The following is a 26,253-nucleotide window of genomic DNA, read 5'->3' as shown; positions in this document are numbered from 1 at the left end:
AGAAAAACATCCATGTAAGACCATGTGGGGGCATCCTCTTATAATCCATCTTTATTTGTAAAAATCCACATATAAAATCTTCAGTTTCCTTTTACAAAAACAAAAAGGCACATAAAACTACTCAAACTGTCATCTCCATGGACTGATGGTCAGACACTACCCCCACCAACCTCCCCCTTGCTTTCTCCTCCAGTCCATGTTTCTTCATGTTTCCTTCAGTTTCAGCTCACTCCTGCCCAGGCACAGTTCTGCACTTGCAAAGATGAAGTACGCACACAGGGGAGACGGTGGAGAGGTGGCATGGGCTGTGCGTGGAATGTTTTACAGGCGCTTTTTAGTAGTAGGTCTCTTTTTCCACCCAACCTAAAGGAAAAGGAGGGAGAAAGTAGAGTTAATCTATAGGCAGACCAAGCATGATGTTCACGAGCTCCTTTTAGGCTCTGAAAACTTGCACTGTAGCACCTGAGCTACTCAGTGACCCGTCACAATGGGAAAATCTTGCCAAATTGCTGATGGGCTGCAGCTTTCAGGCCCTGTTCCAGCTTTCTAGAACTATCCAGGCATTAATCAGTCTTTTCCATCTACTTCAGTGCATTGGCACTTTCATATACTGCAGGAGAATATGCAGGGAGAGGGACGGAGAGAAAGTCCTTAATTCGGACTAACTGCACTATTAATGTTGAGGAAGGGAAAACACAGCAAAATACACCCTTGCACAGCTCTTGGCACTGGGGGTCCCTGAGCATCATCAGAGCTTCCACAGAGCTCAGCAGCACGAAGAGGTGGGGCAGGAAACACACCAAGCAGCAGCATATTCTTACCACCAGGGTGGCGTCTGATAATGAGCTTTCTGATTTCATCGTACAGGAATATGAGGAGGGAGTACGGGAAAGCGCAGAACCACCAAGCCGGCCTGTTTGGGAGAGGAGACAGTGAGAACACAGGCAGGGGAGATGCTCTTTGCCCAGCAGAGCTCTGACTCGAAGGCACAGAGAAGTGCTGGAAGGCTGGCATGTCCCAGCTTGCCAGCTCCCACAAGGCTGTGGTTCAGCTGACAATCCTCCAAGCCAAGAGTTACCACGAAGTTTGCTGCTGCAATAGGTTAATCTGCTTTTGGATATTAATTCCAACATAAGGTGTGTCACAGCACCTTTGTTTATCTCTGTACCAGCACCTCCCCACCTATTAATCCAGCGATATTTCCTCTAAGTACACACAACCTTTGTGCCCACAGCCTTGCTCACTCGAACTGCGTTGGTTTCCCTTATGATTTACACGTGCTAATATCTAGGTGCTGCAGGCATTGGGCAGACGCCAGCTTTCTCGTAGGAAATGCTCAAACTTCAGCACCAAACTTCTGAATGGAACGCAAGATGTACCAGGATTTTTTTTTTTTTTCCACGAAAATTTCACAGCCCTTAAGCCAGAGGACTGTTCAAAGTTTGAGACTCAGCCCTGTCGTGAAGTGTTGCAATGCTGTTGGGCAACACTTAAGATGCTGGCACCCTCCCAGCTGTTAGGAAAGTTACTATGCCCCAACTGGTCATCTGCACCTACACAGCATCTTTCAGAAGCCTTTACTACTTGTGCTGTTTCTTTGGAAGGTGGAAAAAGGCACAAGATGTCATCACCAGTTCTTTAGTAAAGCAGAGTCCCCTGACCTATGTTTTAGAGCAATTCAACTGGCTTTCTTCGGAGGTGCAGTGCCCTGTCCATAAAAATACCCCATGCAATTAAGTCCAAGAGCAGCTGCACTACAGCACACTGCTACAACTGAGATTGCGTTGCTAATTTTTAGTGGGGCACTGAACTGCAGGCTCCCCCGTAAAGCAAAGCAAACTTCCTGGGGTGCCACACTACAGCAAAGGATCACTTGCCCCTCTAGCCTGAGGTCTTCTGGGTTAAGACTAGGTTTCATGCTCCACAAACTCACAACCACTTTCACCCATCTCCCCACCCAAGCGTTATTGTTCTGCGGTACAGCCTGCTGCACAAAAAGCATGATGCAACTCACTTGAGAGGGTACATCCTTAGAGCAACATCCATCCCAGGGCAGTAGGAGAGGAAGGCAGCGAGAGCAGTCTCCTCAAAGAGACCAAATATTAAGATCTTGTTCCTAGTAGAAACAGAAGAGTAGTCAGGGACAAAGTACTTTCACTGATGACATCCTAAAAACCACCTAGTTGCAACATGGTAGTGAATGGAAACAGACATTATGGTCTAGCCCAGAAGTCCATCAGGTAGAGACTATCAGGCCATCCAAGCTGATGGCACAGTTGTCACAAGGGTGACAACTTTTTATGTCTCTAGACAGAGACATTCCAGTTCACAACAAAATCAACCAGCAATTGCTTTCTTCACAGGTTCAGGAGGCTGAGGTTCATGCCACCAGATCTCTTGAGACATGAGCTGCTCTGCTGCTGCCCAAGGCTGCGTGCTGGAGTATGCCACTGCCCTTTGAGGTGGGCTAGTTCCCACAGACAATGCCAGCAGAAGACAGCATTTTGCCTCAGTCTGACGAACAGAGCAGGTATACAAGAAAGAGAGCACCCAGTCCCTCTTTTATCCACTATCAAGGCACCAGACTGTTCAAGACTTATGCCAAGATGTCCAGACACCACTGGGATGAAGAACTAGAATGCCATGTGCTGGAGAATACATGGAGTCCAATCCTAAATCCTCCATGGACAGTCTGACTTACTTCATCCCCTGCTGGAAGACGGAGTTTCTTCGGGTCTTACAAATGATCAAGTCTGCCCATTGCACAACCACAATGCTGACAAAGAAGGCTGTATGGCAAGTGAACTCCACTATTTTCCTCTGTTCGTAGGTCTAGGAAGCAGACAAAGTGGAGAGCATTTGTTCAGACACGCTGCCCTTGCTCTCTGGTGCTCACACCAAGTTCAGCAGGCATTAGGATTCTGGCTGGCAGCCTCTAAGCTGTGTCTCAAAACTTACCCATTGCTGCCCATAGCTGTCTTCTACATCGTTAACCCATCGGTCATCCCACTGAATTCTCATGCCTAGCAAGCCAGAAGGCCAGAACCCATTCTCTGCCATGATTACAAAATAGCTGAAGAAACCCCCAAGGGCTTGGATCATACCTAAACAGGTAAGAAAGGATGATAAAACCGATGAAGCTACTGTGCAGTGCAATTATCAAAGAAAGCAGTTTGCAGGAGACCCCCAACCACCTACAAATTACTCCTTGTGGAGCTCAGTCTCCCAAGCAGCAGCTATAGAAATAGTTCATGCTAACATCAAACTCAGCTGCAACCCTTTTGCTGAGCAGCCTCTGCTCCCAAGTCTGTACAGAGTTACTTCTGTTCTGCCCTATGCTGTGATGGCATGCTACTCAAGGACACAAGATAAAACTGCCTTTGTATTCTCATTGAGCCTTGCCCATCCCCAGCCCTTGCAAAATACAGTTAAGAAGGTTCCCAAGGTCTGCTGCAATTAAGCATGAGCTCCCATCCTGTGAACTGGGCACATCTCTGTAGCCTGCCTTTAATCAAGGCTCCTAATACTGCGTGTTTAGGGATATGCTGGAGAGAATCCTTTACTTCTAATTAAACTAACAATGGGATCTATGTTCTTGCTGAACAAGTCTGAACCAGAGGAGAGCTGGTTGCCAGCCAGTTCCTTTATAGCGCTATGCAATTAAACAAAATTACTGTGGAAGCAATTCAATGGATCAAGCTGCACAAGCCACCGCTATGTGCCACAGGGGCAAGCAAGTTCTTAACAGCCCGAGGTTCTGGTTTACACATCCCAAACCTCAACCCTACCAAAATAAGCCCAACAGTCACTAATTCAGGATAGTGTATACCCCCCCCCCCCCCCCAAGTTCAAATCAGCACCAGAAAACACAGACCAGCTTACCAATCTGCCCATAGGCCATGCTGATCAGCCGTTCATTCACCAGCTTGTCTGTTTTGGGATTTCTGGGCTGCCTCTTCATGATGTCACTCTCTGCTTGCTCATATGCCAGGGAGATAGCAGGGACCTTTGGAGGTGGCAGGACCTCTGTTAGAACCATTTTAATTTCCCACTGTACATGGCCTTCCCTGCCCTGTATTTTCAGCCTGAGAAACAGCACTGCCCAAAAGATCCAGTTGTAGTATTTAGGAAGGATCTTACCCTCTTCCCCATCCCCAGTTTGTCTTTGCATGGAACTGAAGGATCCTCAGACTCAGAGAGTCATGAGACAGGGAGTGTGAATTAAGGGAGTATCAAACGGCCACTTTAAGTCAGAACACTGAAGAAAACTGTATTTACGCATTTTCCTTCCACCTGTCCTTCCTTTAGGGTACCCAAGAACATCCACATTTCTTCCTGAGACAAAAAAAACCCAAAAGACATTCACCATGTCAGTGCCCAAGTCAATGCAGAGGATGGTGACGGTTCCCAGTGGAAGGGGTATGCTCGCAATGATGAAGATCAGGAACGGCGTGATTTCAGGAATGTTACTGGTCAAGGTGTAAGCAATAGACTTCTTCAGGTTATCAAAGATCAGACGGCCTGGGGCAAGGAAGAGAGAACAACGTAACTCTCACTCATCAGCAGAAGACAGCCAAGTAGCTCATAGGCAGCTTCAGTGGTAACACTGAAAGGTAAAACGCTAGCTCAGCAAATTGAAGAGTTCTCTTGTGCAAGGGTGAGAGAGCAATCACCCTTGGTCACAGCAATCTGAGTTCACTGCACACAGCAGTAGGATACTAAGCCCTGGTTTCTGAAGATCACCAAGAGCCCCTGGAGGCGCCCCCTATTCTGCTCCTGTTTGAGAGCTACTGCTCCATCATGGAGGAAAACGTATCAGACTCAGCTGACAAAGATGATTGTAGGGTCAGTATTAGGTAAAAGGACGTTACTCAGTTGCTTCTTCCTGTTACCCATCCCAGAGGGTCATGCTGGTCCCTTGGAAAGGAAGAAGACTTTGAAAAGTACTATCCTCCTTGAAAACACAAGCTCAAATAAAGGAAAGCCCTCCAGATGCCCCTATTTCAGAGGGAAGCAACATTGCTGAAGTGTGCCACTTGGCCACCACTGCGCCCAAGTTATGAACTCACCTTCTTCAACCCCAGTGACAATGGAGGCAAAGTTATCATCTAGCAGAATCATGTCAGCTGCCTGCTTGGAGACATCTGAGCCAGCAATACCCATAGCAACACCAATGTCAGCCTTCTTCAGGGCTGGGGAATCATTCACACCATCACCTGTGACTGCTACAATGGCACCCTAGTCACAAAGAGAGGGATAAAAAAACCATAAGATGCTTTGGGAAGAAAAGTTTTCTCCTATCTTTCAGGAGATGATGCATAAAAATACCCAAATTATTTCACTTTGCTGTAAAGGGACCTCAGTTTCTCCTTGTCATCCCCTAACCCTTTTCTCTGTTCTGATCAGGCTTATCAGAGAACCATGCTGCTGTCTGCAAAGGTGATGCTGGACAACATATATATAAACATGTTGAATCCTCCTCTCCCAAGCACCTCCAGAGCATTTAGGAATTGTGTTAAACATCCTTGGATCAGAAAAAAGCCTCAGTACAAAGTAAAGATGTTTTCCAGCAAGACTCATACAAATTTATGTATTGCAGAGTGGCCTGAGGTTAGCAGCTGAAGGCTGCTGACAGACTGGGATCTAGTCTGGCCCTTTACCTGAGGGCACCGAGAAGACTAAGCCCTGCCACTTCAGAAGGCAGCACTGGTTGGTAGTTTATATCTATGTCTGGGGATTTCTCCAATATGAAATCCTTGGACTCCCTCTCTTTACCTGTCGCTGACAGCCTTCCACAATTATAAGCTTCTGCTGAGGAGATGTCCTGGCAAAGACAATTTCTGTATGATGGAGCAGGATATCATCCAGTTGCTCACTAGTCATGTCCTTCAAATCTGAGCCATGAACAACACAAGCTTTGGCATCCCTGCAATCAAGAGATAATACAATGCTTTACTTCTCAAGTTAAACCAAGTCTCTCATTAGTTGCATTTGCCCCATAAAGCTATGGCTCCTCAGTGCTCTAGGGAAAGAACAACTCCTAAATACTAATCCAAGCAGCCCCTGCACAGAGGTTTGATGCTCCAAGTTTAAAGATAGATGTTGAACACAAAGAAAAAGACAAGACAGCATCAAGCAATAGACAAAAAGCCCCATGAACAGATTAATTCTTTCTTAAGCTTTTTAAAAATGCATCAAGGCAAAGACTAGTTGTTTCCACAGCTCTTGGCTCCTCTGTAAAAAAAGAACCCTTGGCTCAGGCAGCTAGTGTCCAACACCACAAGAGATGCTGTGGTCTTCTGCAGGCAATCCTTTCTGCAACAGACTGATGATCTACACGTGGCTCTTCACAGACAGAGCTCATGCTGTGCCAGTTCAGACTGTTTTACACTCTTCGGCAACAAAAGCACGCAACATTATATTTAGACTGGTTTGGTACCCTGCATGCTGCAGCAAAATACCACCTCTCCAACCCAGCATACCATCCCTTATAGGTCTAAGAGACTATCCACGCAGCTCATGACACCACCCAGTTTAGACAGGGAAATTCCTTCCCCACCATTACAGCCAGCTGCTGACCCACTTGGTCACACAGCCCAGTGATCCCCAGCCTGCATTGCTAGGTTGTGAAGTTACCCTTAAAAAAAAAAAAAAAAGAATAATTCAGCCACAAGACTTGTCTTCTCCAAGCAATTCATTCCAGAGGGTGTCTCTACTCACAGTTCATAAGCTACATGGCTACCCTCCAGCCCAAACACAGGCTGGGTCAAGCTAAGCGATGCAGACAGCCCAGCCATTCTGCAAACAGCCCGCTTATGCCAAAGCACATTTTCTGAGGATGCCTCAGTTCTGGACTAGGCTGTGAAGGCAAATGTTAACCCCTAGGAGGAAGGGATTCTATTTTTGTATTTATTCTGCTATTTATTTATTTATTCTGTAGCTACTGACTAGCGTCAATTCCTCTACCCAGCCCAAGTCCTACTCCCTTTGTCCACCTGCAATCAGACTCAGAAGAGGGTGTGAGAGCAAGAGGGACAGAACTGGGCTTTGAGTGTAAGTTTATCGGTGGCTTTTCAGCTCTCTTCCCTAAACAGCATAAAACAATTACACAGAGTTCACTTTTGGTAGCCCATTCAGTCTAGATTGTGACTAACAAACTAGGTATTTTCTTTTTACCAGTTTTCCCATGAACCTGTAAGTCATCTTACTAAATAAGGTTGACTAAGTCCATGTTTGGGGGCAAAACTAGACCTAGCCTCTATTTAAAGATCTGGAGCCACAGCAGTACATGCTTTCAAGCTCTGCAGCAGCATTGCTCCAAGCAGTTCCCAAACAGCCACTTCCCTCCCCCATGCCACTTTAGATGCTTTTTGTGCCTGCTACATTGGGCCAGTACATGGTGCTTGTTCTGTGACATGAACCAGGCAGGGAAAATGCTCAGCTCAGGGGCAAAAGTTAGCGCCCAAAAGACTCCAGCCAGCCAGCTGTTTCTTTCCCTCAGTGTGGGGACAGACCATCAGGACAGGCAGCTACGAGGCAGAGAACGGACAGAAGAAAGTGCCCAAGTTTTCTGTGTAGGGCTTATTCCTATTCCTAACTACTTCCCAAGCACAAGAGACATTCAAGACAGCCTTGTGCATTCTTCACATAACTCGTGATACCCACTGAAGAGCCACGACATGCTGAACTAAGCAGATGCCAAGCTTCTCACGTCTAGGGAGAGATGCTGAGGGATTACCCAAGGCAAGGAGAGAGGCAAATGCTTAATTCTTTGAATGGCTCTGGCCTTCCCCACTAGTCAGTACCTAGGGTTGACCTGGCTGACGGGAATGTTTAGTCGAGCAGCAATATCTTCTACTGTTTCATTGCCCTCAGAGATGATGCCGACACCCTTGGCAATGGCTTTGGCTGTGATCGGGTGGTCTCCGGTAACCATGATAACCTGAAATGCAAACAGACTGCTGTGAAAGCCTTGCCTGTACCGCACAGCAATGCTGCCCACAAGGCAGGGTCCCCTGAGACTGAAAAGGCCACGTGGCTTTTGTTCTAGTAGCAAGCCCTGGCACAGAGCAAGCCTGAGGTACAGGCAGTAACCCGTTACCAGTATGCAAGGGATTGAGGTGGACAAAGACAAAGAAAATTGTTAATCCTGAGTCAACAGATCCAGTTCTGTTTCCAGCCTGTGCTTCGCTCTCTCATCTGTCAGTACTGCGGGATATGCAGAACACACCTGAGCCAGGTCACATGCTTCGGGACACGATGCCATCAGCACCTGCCAAGTGCCTTAGCAGTTTGGAGTCCAACTCATTTTTCAGTCCATTAACATAAGATCATCTGTACTTCACTCCGAAACGAAGCCTAGAGTAGCGCTAGTTAAATCCTGATCGATGCCTCTCTTCACTCACTCACACTACAGCAACCCAGAGTAAGGGAAGCCCTGTATATCCAGAGGCACAGAGCAAGGCAATTTTCAACCCAGGAATAAACTACCTTGATCCCAGCGCTTCTGCATTTGCCAACGGCATCTGGCACAGCAGCACGAGGAGGGTCAATCATAGACATCAGTCCTACGAAGCAGAGCTTCTCCACAGGAAAGTTCACTTCGTCTGTATCAAACTGGAAGCCTTCAGGGAACTGATCATCAGGTAGAGCCAAGTGACAGAATCCTGTAACACATCAAATCCATGTTTACTCTGTTCCTACATATCAGGAGGCAAAGGGAGCAAACGCTTATTGCTTCTGCAAACAGCTACACAAGAATAACAGTGAGAGGTTTAGCCAGGGCTATGGAGGCAGGAGTCACGCTCATGTTCTGATAACTAATAGCTGTTGCTAGGTGCCCAGACACAGCCAGTGGAGCAAATCTAATACCATCTAGTTCCATGGAGACTGAGGATCCCAAATGCTGTGCTTCATTTTGATCTGGGCGACCCAGCTGCTGGGCAAGACAAGACTCTGCAGGCTGCCTCTTAAAGCCTAAAGGTAGGACTGTTCCTATATGAATTGCTGAAGTGACCTTGACTCAACACTATGGTTACACTGCAGGAACAGACTACAATCCTCCACTTAAATCTGTGGGGACTCTGCACAAGAGCACGAGGGACAAAAATTTTCCAATTTATTAAGGTTGCTTTTTCCTTACCTAACACTCTCTCCCCAAGGCCTCCCAACTCAAGGTAGGCATTCTGAAAAGCATCTTTCATTTCCTCATCCAGTTGTTGCTCTTTGCCATGAATAAGAATGGTGCTGCAGCGATCCAAGATCCTCTCTGGAGCCCCCTTCATCACCAGCAAGTAACGGGATTCTGATGGGTTCGCATTTTTGTGGATAGACAGCTGCGGTGGAAGAGATGAAACTGTTTTCTAGACATGTACTGTGAAGGTCACGAGTAATCACCATCACTCAGTGTTTTGTTACTACAGTAGCTCAGGACAGTTTGCAATATCCACAAACTAAGGAACTACTATCTATTCTTTAACATTAACATATAACCACAGATGTTGCAATGGCCTCTTTTGTACCCAAGTTCCACCTGTTAAGGTAATTTCCCAGCAGTTCATAACTACTCCCAGATTTGAGTTCTTCCATTCCCTGTGCACTACAGCTGCGCAGGAAGGAAGCACGTCTGGTCTTTTCTCAACAGCTGACACCTTAGTGTCAAGGCAGCTCCAGAAGCTCTTAGGCAGAGTAACTAAGTACGGTCCATTAACTTAATAATCTCGAGCAGTCTACAAGCAAGTAATGGCTAGACAAGATTTTGGGGCCAAAACAAGTTTTGAGGCACACTGCATGAAAATTTACCCAAGTGCTTCACACAGTGACCCTCCCTCAAGAGGATACATGCTTACCTGGTACTTGTTGGTAGAGTTAAATGGTATTTCCACCACCTTGGGATACCTTTCTCTCATCTCTTTGACAGAGCCACAGCACAATTCAATGCATTTCAGAAGTGCAGACTCAGAGGCGTCTCCTGCCACTGCTCTCTGAGGAAAGAGACAACTGTCAAAGCGTACATCCCAGTGGACTCACCACAGAAGATCAGACATTTAAAAAAAAGTGTATTCATCTCAGCCCAGACCACGCTTCTACATAACATGATACGAGAGCAGCAAAGAATAAATAATTCTATTATCTAATACTGACAAATACTGCATTTCAGAATGCCAGGCCTCCCAGTCTGAGAGAGCAGCAGTCTCCTGGTGCCAAAGTCAAGAACCCCTTTTAAAGGGCAGAAAAAGTCAGATAACGAGGTGCAGTCAGAGAAAGGGAGGCTGGAGGGTAAACTTTGACATGAACTGCTCTAAGTTGCTTGCCAGGAAGAATAACAAATGCGAGACGAAGACTGATGACGTGCACACACAAACACTTGCATGTGCTCTCCTACCCCAGTGAAAGATGAGCTTATCAAGTCTCTGGAAGAGAAGATTTAATCTATCCACACCTCCTCCCTTGTAAGGTCAGCACTGGTAGAGATTGTACATGAGGGATCTCAGCCCTGGAGATCTGTGTGTGCTTTATCTCCTGCTTGAGTCTGTTCTGCTGCAATATAAACCAAATATTTCTTGCCTTTCTGGCCCCCTTGTCCATAAGATTTTTTTTTTTCGTTTTTATACTGCTTTTTGGTATCTAAAGACTTTTCAAAACTCTCCCCTTCCAAGTCTCCCTTAGATGTGAAGAACTCCAGCTCTTTACCTTAGGTCTAAAATATGATCTGAAGTTACAGTCAGAGGAATGCTAGGGAAGAACAGCTTGCAGTTTGTTCCATCGTTTCTACTACCACAGCATCAGAACATTCTTGGGAAGAAGTTTTCTAAGCAACATTACTAACATTTGACACATTATAAGCACTGTACAGTCAATTTCAGCCATGACTGTTTCACAGTTCAGAAGCAGGAATCTGAGTTGATGTTATGCGGGCATTTGCACCAGTGCTGAACCAGCAAAAGCTTAAAAAGCCAAGACTGGGTAAAGACAAACAGTCTCCCATGACTGCTGCTCCCCCAGCTCTAGTGTCTACTTCTCCCAGCTCCTGCAACAAAGCGTTTGTAGCTTTTAAGTGTACAAATGCCAGAGATGGTGATTCCTGCAACAGCTAGACACTGGGAAATGCCTAGGAAAGCTTTCTGGTCTTTCCCAGCCCTGTGTGAATTATCTGACCTCCCAAACAGACTGTGGATGCTGGTGGATGGCAGGGAGTCTGCTGTAGGAAATGCATTTTCCCAGTCCCATCTCCTCTGCCTGTAGCATATCTATAAGGCCGCTAGACTGCAGAAAAGATAAGAGTGGCAGAAACCTCTACTTTGCAGTTCCCTGTGATCCACAGACGTAATCTCATTACCATTATGGGAGGGTGGTGGTGGAGAACAGGACAAGCATTTCTTTTAGGAACTTACTTTAAGAATCGGTACATTTTCCTGGTTGGCCTGAAACACAGCACGGTTGCAGAGACCTGCAACTCTGGACAAAGCTGTCCAAGTAGCTGAGCTCTTGTCAAAGGAAGCACCTGAAAACAGAGGAAGAATGTCAAAAATCCTCCCAAAAAAATCACATAAGCCCAAAATCCCACAGGCTCAACAGCAAGAATCCTCTGCCTCAGAACTAGGAAAACACTTAGAGCCTGTTAGCACACTACAACTCTTTCGTTCCTCCTCCCTTCCCAGGTACTTGATGAGCCACTGACTATTTTAAGACCTGAGGGTGAAATAGCAACAGTGCAAGAAAACATCTCTGCTTTCGAGATTCCAACAGCTGCGTCGGGCAGCAGCAGAGGCCATGTTGACAAAGTCAAGGAATTCTGGACAGATAACATCCTTTCAGAGGAGCTGAATAAGGGATGCTAGGTTCCACCTCCAGGTTGTCTCACATTGTCCATCACCCAGGAACTGCATGAAATAGCTCCCAAAGAAACAAAGCTTAAATACAGAGAGATACTGCTCCTCCCATGCTGGCTCTTGAGTTGGATGCAAGGGAGATGAATTGAACACACAGTTAACTGATAAGCTGATTTACTTTCCATGAAGTGAAATCTTCCACATTTATTTCTATTGCAGCCAGGTCAGCCACTGCCAGGCCAAACTCAAATGCTTCCAAATAACACTGTATTTATAGCTCGTTACTTTGCACTAGTGTTAAAGACCAAGAACAGTAAAGCAGCTTTTTTAAATGGCTCACACAAGCATGATGTTTTGGAGGGGTTGGGGGCGGGGGGCAGGGTGCAACAGCACAACTGGAAAAAGTTTATGCTAATAACATGTTGCAAGCACAACATTTCACAAGGTAGATGACAGCTGGGAAACTCCTGAATTTGGTTGAACTAAACAGTTCTGGAGAGCTAAGTACCTCTCTCAATTGCACAGCACGCAGAGATTGCAGATTCTTATCAATATCTAGAAGAAACTTCCTGCTGAAGCCTTACAGTCACTTCATTCATCTGTACCGCTCTGCAAACACAACCAGGATGTTCTGGGAAAACCCCTGCTCAGGGGCAGCCATCTAGTTCAAAATGGGAAGTTTCCATGTATGTCCACTCTCAACTAATTTACTGAGAGCGTTAATACCTCTGCTGTCCACACTTTCAGCAGACTTGGGATGTGGCAATTTCATCAGATACGATTTGGCAAAAATAACCACGTACTCTGAAGTACAGAATAGCAAATATTTCTATGCACAGGATAAACATAAGGGGCTGAACATTCAAGAGGCTCAAATTCCAATGGAGTAATTCTGAGCAAAAGCAGCCTATATGGAATTTACAGATTAAACAGAACTGTGGTACAGGGCAAAGCTTTCTATGAGTCACCCCAAGTCTTTTAATGCTCACTGCAGATCATATATGTTAGAAGTCTTTGAACTGTGAACTTCCCTTAGACTGGAGAGCTAGAAACATGGGTTCTTAAAAGTACAGGAAGCCCCAAAAAAAGGCCACTTTTTAATGAGATGCCTCAAGCACAAAGAGATGGTCTTACCACTCTGGTTCTCTGTAGTATCAGCCTCATGAATCTGATTGTCAAACCACATGTGCGCAACCGTCATGCGGTTCTGTGTCAGAGTGCCCGTTTTGTCAGAACAGATAGTGGATGTGGAGCCCAGGGTCTCCACAGCTTCAAGGTTCTTCACCAAGCAGTTCTTACGAGCCATACGCTTGGCTGTTAGTGTCAGACACACCTGGCGACAAGGAAGAAGATGACAGGTGAGATGTGCTTGTGCACTAATACACTGCTACCCAACTCACTGTTGGCACGAAATGACAACCAGCTTGTGTGCCCTGCAGTGATTCCTTAATTCCATGCTCGCCTTGCCAGAGCAAGAATCACAGCAACATTTAGGGAGAGCTGCTAGGTTTAAACCACACAATTTCATCATCACAAAACCTCCAGAAAAGGACCCACAAAGCTTCAGTCTCCTGCTTCTCAGTGCACTAGGAAGGAAATAACACACCCTGGACTAACACTGCACTTGAAGTTGCAGTTCCCTAATCATAGGAACTCTCAAAACAGGTGGAGGCAGGCACATATGAGAAGGCTCAAAACAGCTCTGGTGATAGGGCTGCAACTTAGTGGTGTAGTAAGTGAGCAGCTCCAGCTACCCTTTCGCATCAGGAGTTCTTATCTGCTTCCAGCTCCCAACTGTTCATTCCCCAGATCAGCTGCTGCTCTGCTCCCTAAGGCTGCACGGACACTGCTAGCCATGTCCACCACCACCCTCTACACAGCTGAGCACACTTAGATACTCCCACCATCTCTTCTGAAAACTAAACTTGCAAGAACCTTTGCCAGGTTCCAGATCAAAAGCTGGGACTAGAGTCAAGTGTGCCTGATGCTCTGCCAGCCCTTCAGGGCTGGAGGGGCTGGTGTGCATGTGAGCACAGAAACCATGAACAGTTCCAACAGGAAGGCCTCTCCTTGCCACAGAAAAAGGCAAGACAAGTCCAGAACTCCTAGTCTTGCTTGCTTCAGTTCTATGATGCCAAGCCTCTGCGCAGGTCTAGCTCAGGAAGCCATCTTCATTAAAAGAAACAGCTGTAGAACTTGACACCAATTCAGGCAATAAGTCTGAACACATTGAATTAATAAAGTCTAGCCCCTTCACAGTCACCACAGAGCACCTTCCATTACTTAGTGTTTGCCTCCATGAGTGCACACTGAGCATGAAGCCCTTCACTTCCTTAAGAACCATATATGTAACCTATTCAATCCTTTTTCCCCAATTTCACTCACCGTGACCGTTGCAAGCAGCCCCTCAGGGACATTGGCGACAATGATCCCGATGAGGAAAATTACAGCCTCCAGCAATGTGTACTCAAGGATGACTGAAAGGATGAAGAAGGTGACACCCAGGAACACAGCCACTCCAGTGATGAGGTGGATAAAGTGTTCAATCTCCATGGCAATTGGAGTTTTGCCCCCTTCCAGTCCAGAAGCCAGACTGGCAATACGGCCCATCACAGTGCGATCCCCAGTGCTAATGACAATGCCACGAGCAGTGCCTAGAAGACAGGCAGGTTTTAGAAAACAAAAACCCTTCCCAAAACACATCAAACTGAGTTTGTTCAGCCTGTCCTAGAGTTTAGCAAGCTTTGCCCAAGACAATGCAGTTAGGCATTCCAATGGCCAAAGTCTCCCACCACAGCTTTATTAACTTTCTAGCAGCATGAGAAATAAATGGACATAAGTGCCACACAGGATTCTAATTTGACTGGCCAAGCTGTATGCTCTCTCCCTTCTATCCCAGGGAATCAAGTGTCATTGTATAGGGAATTAGAGGAAGCCATCTTCAACATGTAGTCAGTGTCCTCTTCTCTCTTTTAAGGGGAGGCCCATTTTCTCTCCCCAAGGCTCTTGAGAAGGATCAAAAATATCCTTCAGTACTGCAGAGTTGTTTTTTTTGGGGAGTGGCAAAGAGCAGGGGACACTGCTGGTGAGAATCTGTCAGGAGAGGACACAATAGGAGTCCAGCAGAATTCTACACCATCACTGAACAGTCACACCTTGACATCCTATGGATGTGGAAAAGATGCTCTGGGTCAGCACAAGGAGTATCTGTCACCGTACTCTGAGCTGCAACAGAAGTTCTGCCAGAGATGTTTGAAATTCCTGTGTTCTGCAGCAGCCGTAGTATTTCTTTCAGCTCTGCCTAATTATCTTGGTTCATATTATGTTATCTGCACTTTAATATTGCTGTAATAAGGCAGTCATGCTCGAAGATACACCACATGGCTGCTCCTCTAGCAGAAGCAAGAGGAAAAAACAGCAGTGCTGTGGAGTCTTTTTTGCCCATTGTTAATGCCTTGCAGGTGGAATGGGCAAAGCCTTTACAGGGAGCTTCCAGCCTGCTCTTGCATAGTAGGAGTAGGACACCAACTAATTCACACAGCATTTGCATCGCTCACCTATGCAGTCCAGTCCCTAGCACTGCTAATACTTTAGGGAAGTAGGAGAGTCACATACCTTCCACACAGTTGGTGGAAAAGAAGGCAATGTTCCTGGTCTCCAGTGGGTTCTCATTGGAGAAGTCTGGAGACCTGGTCTGAGGCTCTGATTCACCAGTGAGTGAGGAGTTATCCACCTACATGGAAGAGAGTACTTTGTCATACACAAGCAGGCAGGCAGATGCCTTCAGCAATGAAAGCAGATAAAACAGGAGGCACTACCCTCATCCTTCTCCCCCACCCACTCACAGCACAGAACGCATTCTCTGAAACCAGACCAATTCATCATCCTTCATAATGGTTTCAGAGAACATGTCACTGCTGTACCTTGCAACCATGTGCAGATATGATCCGAAGGTCGGCTGGAATTCTGTCTCCTCCTTTCACCTCCACTAGATCTCCAACTACAACACCTTCAGCATTTATGCTCATCTTCTCACCATTTCTGACTACAAGAGCTTGCTGAAAAACATTAAAGAAACACCCTATGTCAAAAGCAACTCTTAAGAAGAGGCTTAAGAGATGTGAGTATCTTAAAATAGTTGTGCTATGGTTCTACAAGGTTTTCACTTGTACTAAGATGTTTATCTCTGACACATATGTTATTTAAGAAAACTAGCTATTTTTGTTTTCTTGGTATTAAAGTTCCTTGTTGCCAAGGTGACAGTAAGATGGCTAGGTATGATACAGACTCTGTCTGAGAAGGAATCCGAGTTTTAGTGCTCGTCACTCCAGTTATTGAACTCCCCAGACTATCAAGAAAGCATCCTATGAATGTTATTGAGCTGGTGGAACCCACAAGGTGCCAGAAATTGCCCTGGACTATTAGCATAGCTACTTGGAGCATAAAGGGGAAGGAGTCTCACAGACCCCTCAACATTAAAAGCTAGTAATCCACACTAACTGCCAGGCTTTTTGCCATTGAAGCTGGTGTTTAAAACCATTAATAACATTCAGCAAACTGCAGCTTGGCAGATCTCAAAGGAACAAGGTATTCCATACCTGAGGCACCATGTTCTTGAAGGACTCCATGATCTTGGAACTTTTTGCTTCTTGGTAGTAAGAGAAACAGCCAGTAATGATAACCACAGCTGCCAACACAACACCTAGGTACAGCTACAAGTTGCAGAGAAAGTGAGTCAGAGGATGATTTGTCTGAAAAGCTTCCAATTTGTCCAGATAAATTGCTTAGTATTTAAGTGCCCCATTACAAAGCATGGAGGTACTTGCAGTCTCTGTACATTTTGTACACAAAGACCATCCACAGGCTAGTGTTAACACAACACGAAGGAAGTCGGCTGTTCGCTTCATTATGTGGAAGCACTCCAAGACGTCTTAAGCTCACACACTGAATTTCCCGTGCTTATGGGAAAGGCTTCTGGACTGAATGCTTAGAGGAAGCTAATCTGCTTTGGGCCAAACAGGCTGCTCAGCCTGCCTTTGAAGTAAACCAGACATTCTTACTTACATTATCTTTGTTGGACTCCTCCTCCATCACGCTTTGTACGCCATAAGCCAGAAAACATAGAAAAGCACCAATCCACAACAGGAGCGAGAATCCTCCAAAGAGCTGCCGACAGAACTTTACCCATTCAGGAGTGGTGGGTGGGGGTGTAAGGGAATTTGGGCCATCACGAGCCAAAATCTCAGCTGCACGTGCAGAAGTCAAACCCTAGAAGAGAGGTTCCTTTTATAGGCATTGTGGCAAGACTGACTGGGGAAGGTAGCTCTGGATTTGTTCATGTTCTACCACAGCAACGAGGAGATGCTAACAGGTAACGGAGATCTCCGCAGCTGCCAGGGATCCGCAACACAAGTGCAGGACGTGAAAGCTGAATGCCAGAAGACAAACTACAGGATGTTGGAAGCTACCTGAGGATCCTGCAGGCCATGGGGCTACAAACACTGAAGAAGGGCAGGACAAGAAGGCTACAGCAGCAGACTTTGAGCTCTGAGGAATAGGCCAGTGCAATCCATCCTATCGAATTATGGAACAAGTGAAAGCTGGGGGCCATAAAGATGATAACACTTTGGATTTGCCTTCCAGGAAGCTCAGCTTTCAGAAGCCAATGTCTTGGACAGAACTATGCAAGTCTCTGTGCTGTTATAGAGTAAGAGTAGACTTGTTGCTATATGCAATCATGCGAAAAAATGCATTAAGCAAAGCAAACAAGAGCAAAGGTGCAAACCCACTGCAGTGCTTCTGCACTGGACTTTGAGGTTAGCTAGGATATTTGCACACATCGTACTATAAAAGGGTAAAATTTTAACTGCTACCAGCCATCACTACGTCTCTGGGCATGCGCTAGCTCACTAGACTGCATCTGCAATATAACAAACATTTGTTTTTATTACAAGCTCCTGGGGTAAAAAAAATAAATCCAAGAATCAACTTGACCTTGGAACAATTTAGAGCCTGATAACAGTGACTTTGTTAGAAACAAAGTCACTAAAGTACTGCATTCAGGCTGTACACTGGGAGGATGAAGAGAAGTATTTGTGAGCTCAACAATTCTCCCAAAGCCTGGGAAACTTAACTGGAGAAGGGGAGATTAAAAAAAAGACAAAAAAAAACCCAGACCACCCAGATCTCCCTTTGTGAAGTGCTCTGAGCCGAGGCTGCTCCTTTTCAGATCAGGGCAAGGAAGGAGGGAAAACAGAGTTCTACCTACCCGACTCAAGTCTGTTCCATATTTACGATGAAGTTCATCAAGGCTCAGCTTGTGATCATCCTGAAAGACAAGAAATGGTTGGGCAGAGGGGGAAGAAATCACAGTCCCTGCAGACTGATCAGCACGAGCTCGGCAATTCCACACACACTCCCCCCTCCACCCAGGTTTCCTATCTGTAACAGTTCAGTCTCTGTGAAGTGAATCTCAATCTCATTCTGCAACTCAAAGTGGTCTCATCTTTAGTGTTCTTGTGACTATTTGGGTACAAGGTGACAGCTTTTTAAGCCACCACTGACTATATCTCAGGGAGGGGAGGGGGGTGGCAGGCAGTGAGGGAAGAGGGGAAAACAAAGGAGTTCGGAAGGCAGGTAGGAATGTACAGAAGATTAACTCTGTAATTTCACACAATTTTAAGTAATACTGTCAGCTTAAGCTGTGTTTCCCCCCTCCCAAAAGGTTCCTTTCCATAGCCAGGCTATTTTTCAACTGGATCAAGTTGCTGCAGAGTAGTGCCTCATTTAAACAGTTGTACTGGAGGGAGCAGATGCTTTAAGTTAGCATTGCTACTGAACACAAAAATCTCACCTTGGAGCAAGCTTTAGTATCCCCTCTCCCTAACAGTGGCGGCCAAAAACATGAGAACCCAGACCCAAATCCACAGGAAAGAAAAAAAACCTCTATTAACATTAAGGAGAGCAGATCTAAGCTGGATGATGTGCATAAATAAACCTACAGCACCATCCAACATTCAGAGATGGGGATGGGAGATGCTCCCCACAGCTTCAAACATGATTAAAAGGAACAATAATTCTGAGGTCGGTCTGAGCAGAGGCCAGCAGTAAATGGAGCTGTACAGACTCAACTCAAGCTGGAATGAAAACAGCAGTCTCACTCACATGACCGCACAATAAAGCTTGCAATGAGCTTGCTGGGTGAGGAAACGCAACTACACTACGCTACGGATAACGCAGGCAAGCAGAGACGTGGGTTCTGTGCTAAGTGCCTTTCGAGAAGCGATGTTTTTCAGGGCTACTGCGTGGTGATCTTGATGCTGAAACACTTGCAGCATGTCTGGCTTGGAGACAGAGGGGACCAGAAGGGAGATCAGCAACTTCAGTCACACCATGCTCTTTCCTCTTTTAGTCACATGAAGCACAGGGCTCTGGGGGCAGTGAATAGTCTTAAAGCTGCTCTTTCCATGCCCTACACTTACCATTGACACTTCCTTTTTAAGTTCATCCATGTCCCTCTCCTTCTTCCCCTTTTTCTTCTTCTTTGCGCCATGCTCTGATGTAGCAGTAGGCTCATACTTGTCTCTTCCAGCCTGTAAGAGAAGACACAGTGCTTTAAGAAACACCTTACAGACAAATTCTACAGCAGTAGACATGAACTATGCACACAAGACCGCCAGGCAGACAAAACAGTTACAGTTTATGTAAGTTATGCCACTTCAGTAATAAGCGAGCTAGTGAGCAGACAAGTCTGCTCAACAGCATCCCCGAAACACAGACTACAGCCAGACATTGTGCAAGTCCAGCTAGGAGGAGAGCAAGCTACACGCTGTTCAGTCAGCCTTGACGTGCACGCCCCAGCTGAAGCCGAAAAGTGATGAAGAGCAGAAGAAACCAATTCCTGAGCGCATACGTATGTTCCCTTCACGGCATTAAGTCCTCCTCCCCCCTCTCAGCCTTCCACATCTCCTTCTGGCAAGGAGCAGTCTATCAACCAAAGATAAGTCAGAGGTGGTATCTCTAACTGGTCGAATCTGGGGGATAAGCTCCAACACTTTCATTCTCAGTTTGGCACTCTAGCTGAGGGGTTACGCAACAGGAATCTGCTTTCAATTTACAGAGGTTTGACCGGCGAGAACGGTATATAAAGCAGCAGTACACTTCTGCAGATTCCATCTGTGCTCAGTCCTGCTTACACTTCACGGAGCAGACGATCTGCTTAAAGCCTCTTTATTCAGATGGATTTTCAGTCACTTTCCTTATGGTTAATTCTGCATGAAATCATGCAGGGATTTAAATCTTGTCACGAAGGGGTAAACGATCATCGAAGACAAAGAAACCGTGATGTAGCACATATAAACATCACGTGAAAGACAAAAAAAACAAGTACAGAGGAGTTACAGGCAGAAATAATCCCGAACTGCAAGGAATTTGGACACCCCGTAAGGTACCAAAACCAGGCACCAGTACAGCCTCACAGTGCAGATCCTCCATTAAGTACTTCATACATTTCCAGACTCTCACAAGACTCCACTAGCAGCTTTTCCCTCCCCTCTCTTCTGCATGGGACCTATTACACTCCTGCCAAGTTTTATGAAACGACATTTTCACCCAATAAGATACTCCAGAAATATTTTGAGATGAAACAGCAGTTAGTGGCACCAGAGCAAAACCGTTAACACGATTAAGAAAAGGTTTCAAAGGCATCACCTTGCTTGATCTTTGCACCAGCAGCTCAAATCACAAACTGGATTCCTGAGAGCGATCTAGAAACAGAAACTATTACTAGGATCCAAGAACTGTCCTGTTGAGCAGCAAACACAGGAAATTTTTATTATTTACTCCTAGAGAAGTAGAAACCAAAACTAAAAGTGAAACCATATGAAAGAGGAAAAACATCACAGCTTTTCTACAACAGCCTGTCAGTCACATCTAGATCAGGATTTTTATTGCTCTATGCACACCACTCTGCAGCCACAGTCGTAGATCTCACATGCACAGAAGCCCTCTCTTGCTCTCTTCAGCAACAGCAGGCTTTGCATCCCCCAAATCCTTGCATGCAGCTACAGAGCTGTGCAGTGGAAACAGTTTTTAGTAAGTGGAGTGGAGCCAAGCTGTTTGCCTTCCTCACGTCCAGGAAAAGGACACACAACTACAGACTGTCAGCATTCCTGACATTTTCCTCCCTGCACCTAAACTCTCATTTCACTTAAAAAAATGAAAACCATAGAACTTAAACCCACAGTCCTCGCATTCCAACATCACAAGAACTTGCCACGGGGCAATTGACAAAAAGTAACCATGAAGTGTATGTCTCTCTCCTTCAGTCTCTGAAGGAAAAAACTTCGATCACTGCTAGAGCTCTAGCAGACAAGTCCAAACACAGTCCTGCACAAAACACGCTTCTTGATTACTGCTTGAGATGAGAAATGATTTCTAATGAAGGTGAAAGGAGCTGGTGCCTTGACTGGCAGTCCACCACCTTCAGCTTCACCCCTTCTTCCCAGAAAAGCTTGGCAAGCTCTTACAGGTGGATCTAAAAACCTGTGAGAAGTACAGTTTACCAGAGGTAGCAGTGAACAGGAACATAACAACATTTAGCTCTTTCAGCTGCAGAGACGATGTATGAGTGGGCAAACATGAAAAGGCTCTATGCTCTTGTTCAAGCATGATTTGCTTAAAAAAAAAGACAACTGAACAAAATCCCAACCATCAGCTGGAGTCAGGTCAAAGAGTGGCTAGAGTTACTCATTTCTTTAAGCACCCAAGTATTTGGGTCTTAGCTGAGTCCATCTTACTAAGGAGCTGAGTTCCTCAGGTTTTTTTTAAAAAATAATAAAGCACAATACCTTCCCTTCTGTTGCTTTAGTACCACATTCCACCCATACAGAAAAGGTAGCATTGGTTTCAGCTCTTGCTACAGGATCATTTCATGCAGAATCTGAACTTCCTGCTCCAGCATTCAAATTTGAACTTGACACATAGATCAGAGTTTCAAATTTGAACTTGACACATAGATCAGAGTTAAAGTCCTGCCCTGGTTCTGTGCCTTCAGGGCCATTGCCTCTCTTCTGTTCAACAGAGGCTTGTGCTGGCTGGGCTGCCAGGGGATGAGGGGTTCATCCCACCCCAGTGCTGCAGGATTTTCCTGCTCTCCCCTCCTTTTCCTGCTGTACAATGAGAAGGAGGCTTACGGTACTCCAGGTCCGCATCTTACCAAGAATTAATTGCATGGCCTGAACACAAAGGAAGGTCTGTCTCATCAGAAATGTCACCCCTGGTTACTTGACTTCGCCTAGGAACTCTGACTCATCAAAACTGCCACGGAAAAAAACAACACAGTTTGGTTTTTTTCTTCCATGCAAGATTTTTTTTTTCCATTGGCTTAAGCACAACATTTGTACACAACAGTGTAAGAAGTTTTATACAGCCCCTAGAAAATCCTATTGTCTTTCAGATATGGCTTATGTTTTTCCGCTGTGGACTAATTGAGCCATTCATGGCTGATGTCCTTAACACAAACTATAATTGACCAGGAAATGGGAGGGGTGCAAATCAGCAGACAAGCTCAGAAGTACCTTACTCTAACATCATCTAATCCAAGAAGAAATGTCAAGTAAGAGCCAAAATAAATTACGCAGTCTCTGGAGGCCTGGTCTGCTCTAGTACTTATGTCATTATAATCAACCGTGCAGAGAAAACAGAAAAGTTACTGTCCTGCTGCCTCATGAGACAGTCTTCAGTAAATATATTAAGCAGATGAGTAACGATACAGACCCTGCCTACTGCATGACCCTATGCAATCTTAGCAAGGGATGTGAATGTCTCCTCTGGATCCCTCTCCCTCCTTCTCAAAACCTGTGTTCAATCTTCTGGTTTTAATTGAAAGTCTAATCGACCGCATCAGTTGAACAGACTCTCAACATCTAGGAAAGTACAAAGCAGTTTTTACTCAGCAGTTAGTAATTGCTCATTGTGAGCAGACTGCTGCTTCCCAAATTATGGAAGGACAAGCCGTCCTCCCATGACAAGGGACCTAAATCTTGTAAAGGTTTTCATTGTCAGGTCAGAACAGAACCACCCACACACCTTAAGTCTCCTCTGGATATTAAGACAAACACCTCTACTTCTTATGGAGCTGCCTGAAAGCCCAAGCACAGAGCTGGCTTTCCAACTACCACTGCAGCATGGCTAAGGAACCCTTCCTGGTTTTTTGGTGCTGTGCTGACTACGGAGGGTCACCTCCCACACTTCTTCGCCTGGAATATTAGTGCACCATTACCATCAATCCAGACATCTCTAGCAGTTGTCAAACACACAAAGATGAGTGGACGGGACACAGCTGTCCCCTCAAGGAGCTGGTGACTTCAGCTACCCCTTGGAAAGGCCTGGGTGAAGTCTGATCTTCTGCAGGTTTCAGCAGGTCAGGATCCCACCGTGTTGTGAGGCTGCATCCCACAGGTATAGACCACTTGTCAGAGACCCCTCACCCTGTTACACTGCTTTCGCAAAAACATGTGTCGACTAAGCCCAGGGCTTGCTTTGGCAAAAGGAGTATCCTCTAGCCATAGCAATAAAAAGCGGGAATAAAAAAGGTGGGGAAGAATGGAGATGAATAATATTAAGATTTCTTAATTGCACCAGATGACTGCTTTGATTTGCATAATTTCCCCTCAGTTGGTCTGTTGTGCAATAAAAGCCTTCCTAGTTTCTGACAGGAAAACACCCTTGACTGGGGTTCAGGCATTAGCACTGACCTCCAGAAGCACCACCGACCGCGCGCTACGCGGATGCGGCATGGGAGACAGAGCGAAGCGTGCTGCTGTCTGCAGACAGCTTCCCGGCAGCGCTGAACGGAACTGAAATCCCACCTACTTTCCTCCGCTACACACACCCCCTTGGATAATCCGCTTTTTGGACTGAACAACATACTCGGGCAGCCCGCGGCCCTCCCCTCGTCCCGTTACCATTTAAAGTAAAACAGATGCTTCGCTCGGCTTCTCGCAGCCACAAAGACAAGGAACTCGCTCTCTCACACTCTTACTTTCTCCTCCATCCATGCTCCCATGGGAAAGAAGTTTCCTCTTTGGGCACCCTAACTGGGGGCAGGCACGTGCTGTTCAGTGTCGCAATCACACGCTGCCTTTTTCACAGCCTTGCTCCCTCACGTCCACGGTTGTCAGGGGGCTCCTCGATGACCGCATGTGTTCCCACCACTAAATGAACAAACCTTGTGGCTCGCTACCAGAAAGCCAGAGGCAGCCGTACATGGTTGTGTTATCCCTCCCGTCGGCGCTCCGGTTGCAGGCCGATTGCTTTATTATCCATGCCAGTATGAAATTTGAAATGGAAGCCTGACAGCTAACAGCCTTCTGTATTAAAAAGCGTTTGTACCTCCCATTAGTCCAGCCAAGGCAGCTTAAGCCCCCAAAGCCTTTTGCACTGCAGTCAGACACACACACACACCTCAAAGGCTTCTTTGATGATTTAAAGCATCCAGAAGACGGCAACGCCACGAAGCCTGCCCTCAATGTTTTATCTCTCAGATGATAACAGAGGGCCTGTTGCCCTCCAGACTGAAACACATCACGCTGGCCTGCCAAGCATCAAAAGAGCTTCACTGAGGTAAAAACTCACAAAAAAAAAAATATTCCCCAAACCCAGCCCATGAACTCCTCAACCCCCTTTTCCAATAACGGTCCGTTCAGCCATATTCTTGCAGCTCCCCTGCTACTCACTGCAGTTATGTCAACATTGCTGCCGTGGTACCGCACCGATGAGGACAACGCAAAGTCAAGTCAACATTTGAACGGTGCTCAGGGAAGCACAGAACACCTGGAGGCAGGGACGATGCTACCACCTGTGCACCTCAAGGCCCTGTGCCCTCACACTCTCCTTGAGAAGAGGAGAAATTTGGGAATTTTCTCAGAATGAGTCTAAACCAAAAGTAAGCAAAAATCTACACGCTTCCAACTATACAAGACACACAGGGAAGTACCTGAAGGGGGAAAAAAACAAACCCCCCGAACAACAATAAAGCCCAGATATATAATATCTGGTCTTTAAAATAACTAGTCTTTCATTTTTCAACATAAACCAAAATCAGAGCAACCCAAGAGGTGTTTCTGCTCTGCACATGGGTGTTTCATTCCAACATCCAACTTTGAGAAGTCTTCACTCCCTGTTTCCAAGAGCCTTCACATACACTTTCCTTTAGTTAAAAGATATGATCCAAACGAAGGACTTGTCATCCTGGTGGGCTCTAAGGTAGGAACAACGCCAGCACAGGGCACAAACCGCCCCAGGGCCTTCTGAGAAACCGGTACCACCCCATTTCACAGGGCGGACCTCTGCCACCAACTCCCATCACGCCCTCACCGCTACCAATAAGCAAATTATCCCTAATAAACCTTAATAATCCTGACAAGTCCCCTCCCCACCCCCCGGGCCCTCGTGCCTCGGGAAGTCTAAAGTACTCTTAGGAGACCCGGGAGCAGCCACGCTCCGCAGCTCAGCTCCAAAAGGGCATCAGATAACACCGGCCCCGGGGGCTGCGGGCCCCGCACGCCCGGGGGCGAGAGGCCCCTTTTCGGGAGGACTCAGCGCAAAGCAGGCGGCGGCGGGGCTCGGGCCACCGCTCACCCCCGCCCGGGCTCACCGGCACAGGGCCCCCTCCGCGGCCATGTCGGCGGGGAGAGGCCGCTGGCGCCGCTCCCCCCCTCCCCCCCAGCCCGTTACTTTTCCCGCCGGCGGCGGCGACCGGCCGCCACGGCGCGTCGCTCGGGGCAGACGGCACCGGCGCCGCCCTCCGACGGCCGCTGCCGCCCTCCCCGGCCCCGCCGCCCTCGCACCACGTGGCCGCCGCCCCCCCCCGCCGCCGCCCCGGCCCGGCACAGACAAAGCGCGGCCCCGCCCGCCCCGGTCAGAGGGGCCGGGAGACCGGCCGCGCTCCGGCTCCTCGAAATTCCCACTCCTGACCGCACGCTCCGCCCCAGCCCGCCCGCCCGGGCCCCGCCGCTCACCCCCTTGCCCATGGTGGCGGGCGGCTGCGTGCGGGTCGGGCGGCTGGGGACGGGGAGCGGGGCTCAGCGGCGCCACGTGTCCCGGCCGGCTGCAGGTGCGGAACGACAGCAGCGTCCCGGCCGCCGCTCGCCTTCCTCTTCCTCCTCCGCGGTTCCTCTCGTCCGCCTCACCCCCTCCTTCTGCCCCCGCCCGCGTCGCTCCTCTCTGTCGCCGCAGCCACCCGCAGCTCGGAGAGCCGCCGGCTTCCCGCCGCATAAAGAGCCCTCGCCGCCCCGCCCCGGGACCGCCCCGCCCCGGGACCGCCCCTCCGAGGCGACGGGCGGGCGGGGACGGACGGGGAGGCGGCGGTGGGCAGGAGCGGTGCGTACGGGGCCGGCCCTGGGTGCACCTTGGGGCTCCC

At 47.2% G+C, this 26,253-nt stretch overlaps 1 protein-coding gene across 2 annotated transcripts; it reads right to left on the bottom strand.

Annotated features, from left to right (window-relative positions):
- Window positions 1-33: 33 nt before the first annotated feature.
- On the bottom strand, window positions 34-25,933 carry ATP1A1 (ATPase Na+/K+ transporting subunit alpha 1). Of its 2 annotated transcripts, none has more exons than XM_086616918.1 (23): window positions 25,853-25,933; window positions 19,313-19,423; window positions 18,100-18,159; window positions 16,896-17,099; window positions 16,430-16,543; window positions 15,755-15,889; window positions 15,447-15,564; window positions 14,217-14,485; window positions 12,966-13,164; window positions 11,394-11,503; window positions 9,849-9,983; window positions 9,143-9,335; window positions 8,491-8,666; window positions 7,806-7,942; window positions 5,776-5,926; window positions 5,070-5,238; window positions 4,367-4,521; window positions 3,883-4,006; window positions 2,959-3,104; window positions 2,702-2,832; window positions 2,015-2,116; window positions 822-913; window positions 34-363 (listed from the first exon to the last, which is right to left on the bottom strand). In XM_086616918.1, exons 1-23 carry the CDS (start codon window positions 25,862-25,864, stop codon window positions 335-337), a joined length of 3,072 nt encoding a protein of 1,023 aa, XP_086473044.1. In that variant the 5' UTR covers window positions 25,865-25,933; the 3' UTR covers window positions 34-334. The 2 variants fall into 2 exon arrangements, with proteins under 2 accessions (XP_086473044.1, XP_086473053.1); XM_086616927.1 differs by lacking the exon at window positions 25,853-25,933 and adding an exon at window positions 20,541-20,568.
- Window positions 25,934-26,253: the final 320 nt, after the last annotated feature.

The sequence above is a fragment of the Tauraco erythrolophus genome, chromosome 1 (genome assembly GCF_009769465.1).
Source record: "Tauraco erythrolophus isolate bTauEry1 chromosome 1, bTauEry1.pri, whole genome shotgun sequence".
NCBI lineage: Eukaryota > Metazoa > Chordata > Aves > Musophagiformes > Musophagidae > Tauraco > Tauraco erythrolophus.
The sequence above is the reverse complement of the archived record's forward strand: the minus strand, read 5'-3'. Positions and strand labels throughout refer to the sequence as shown.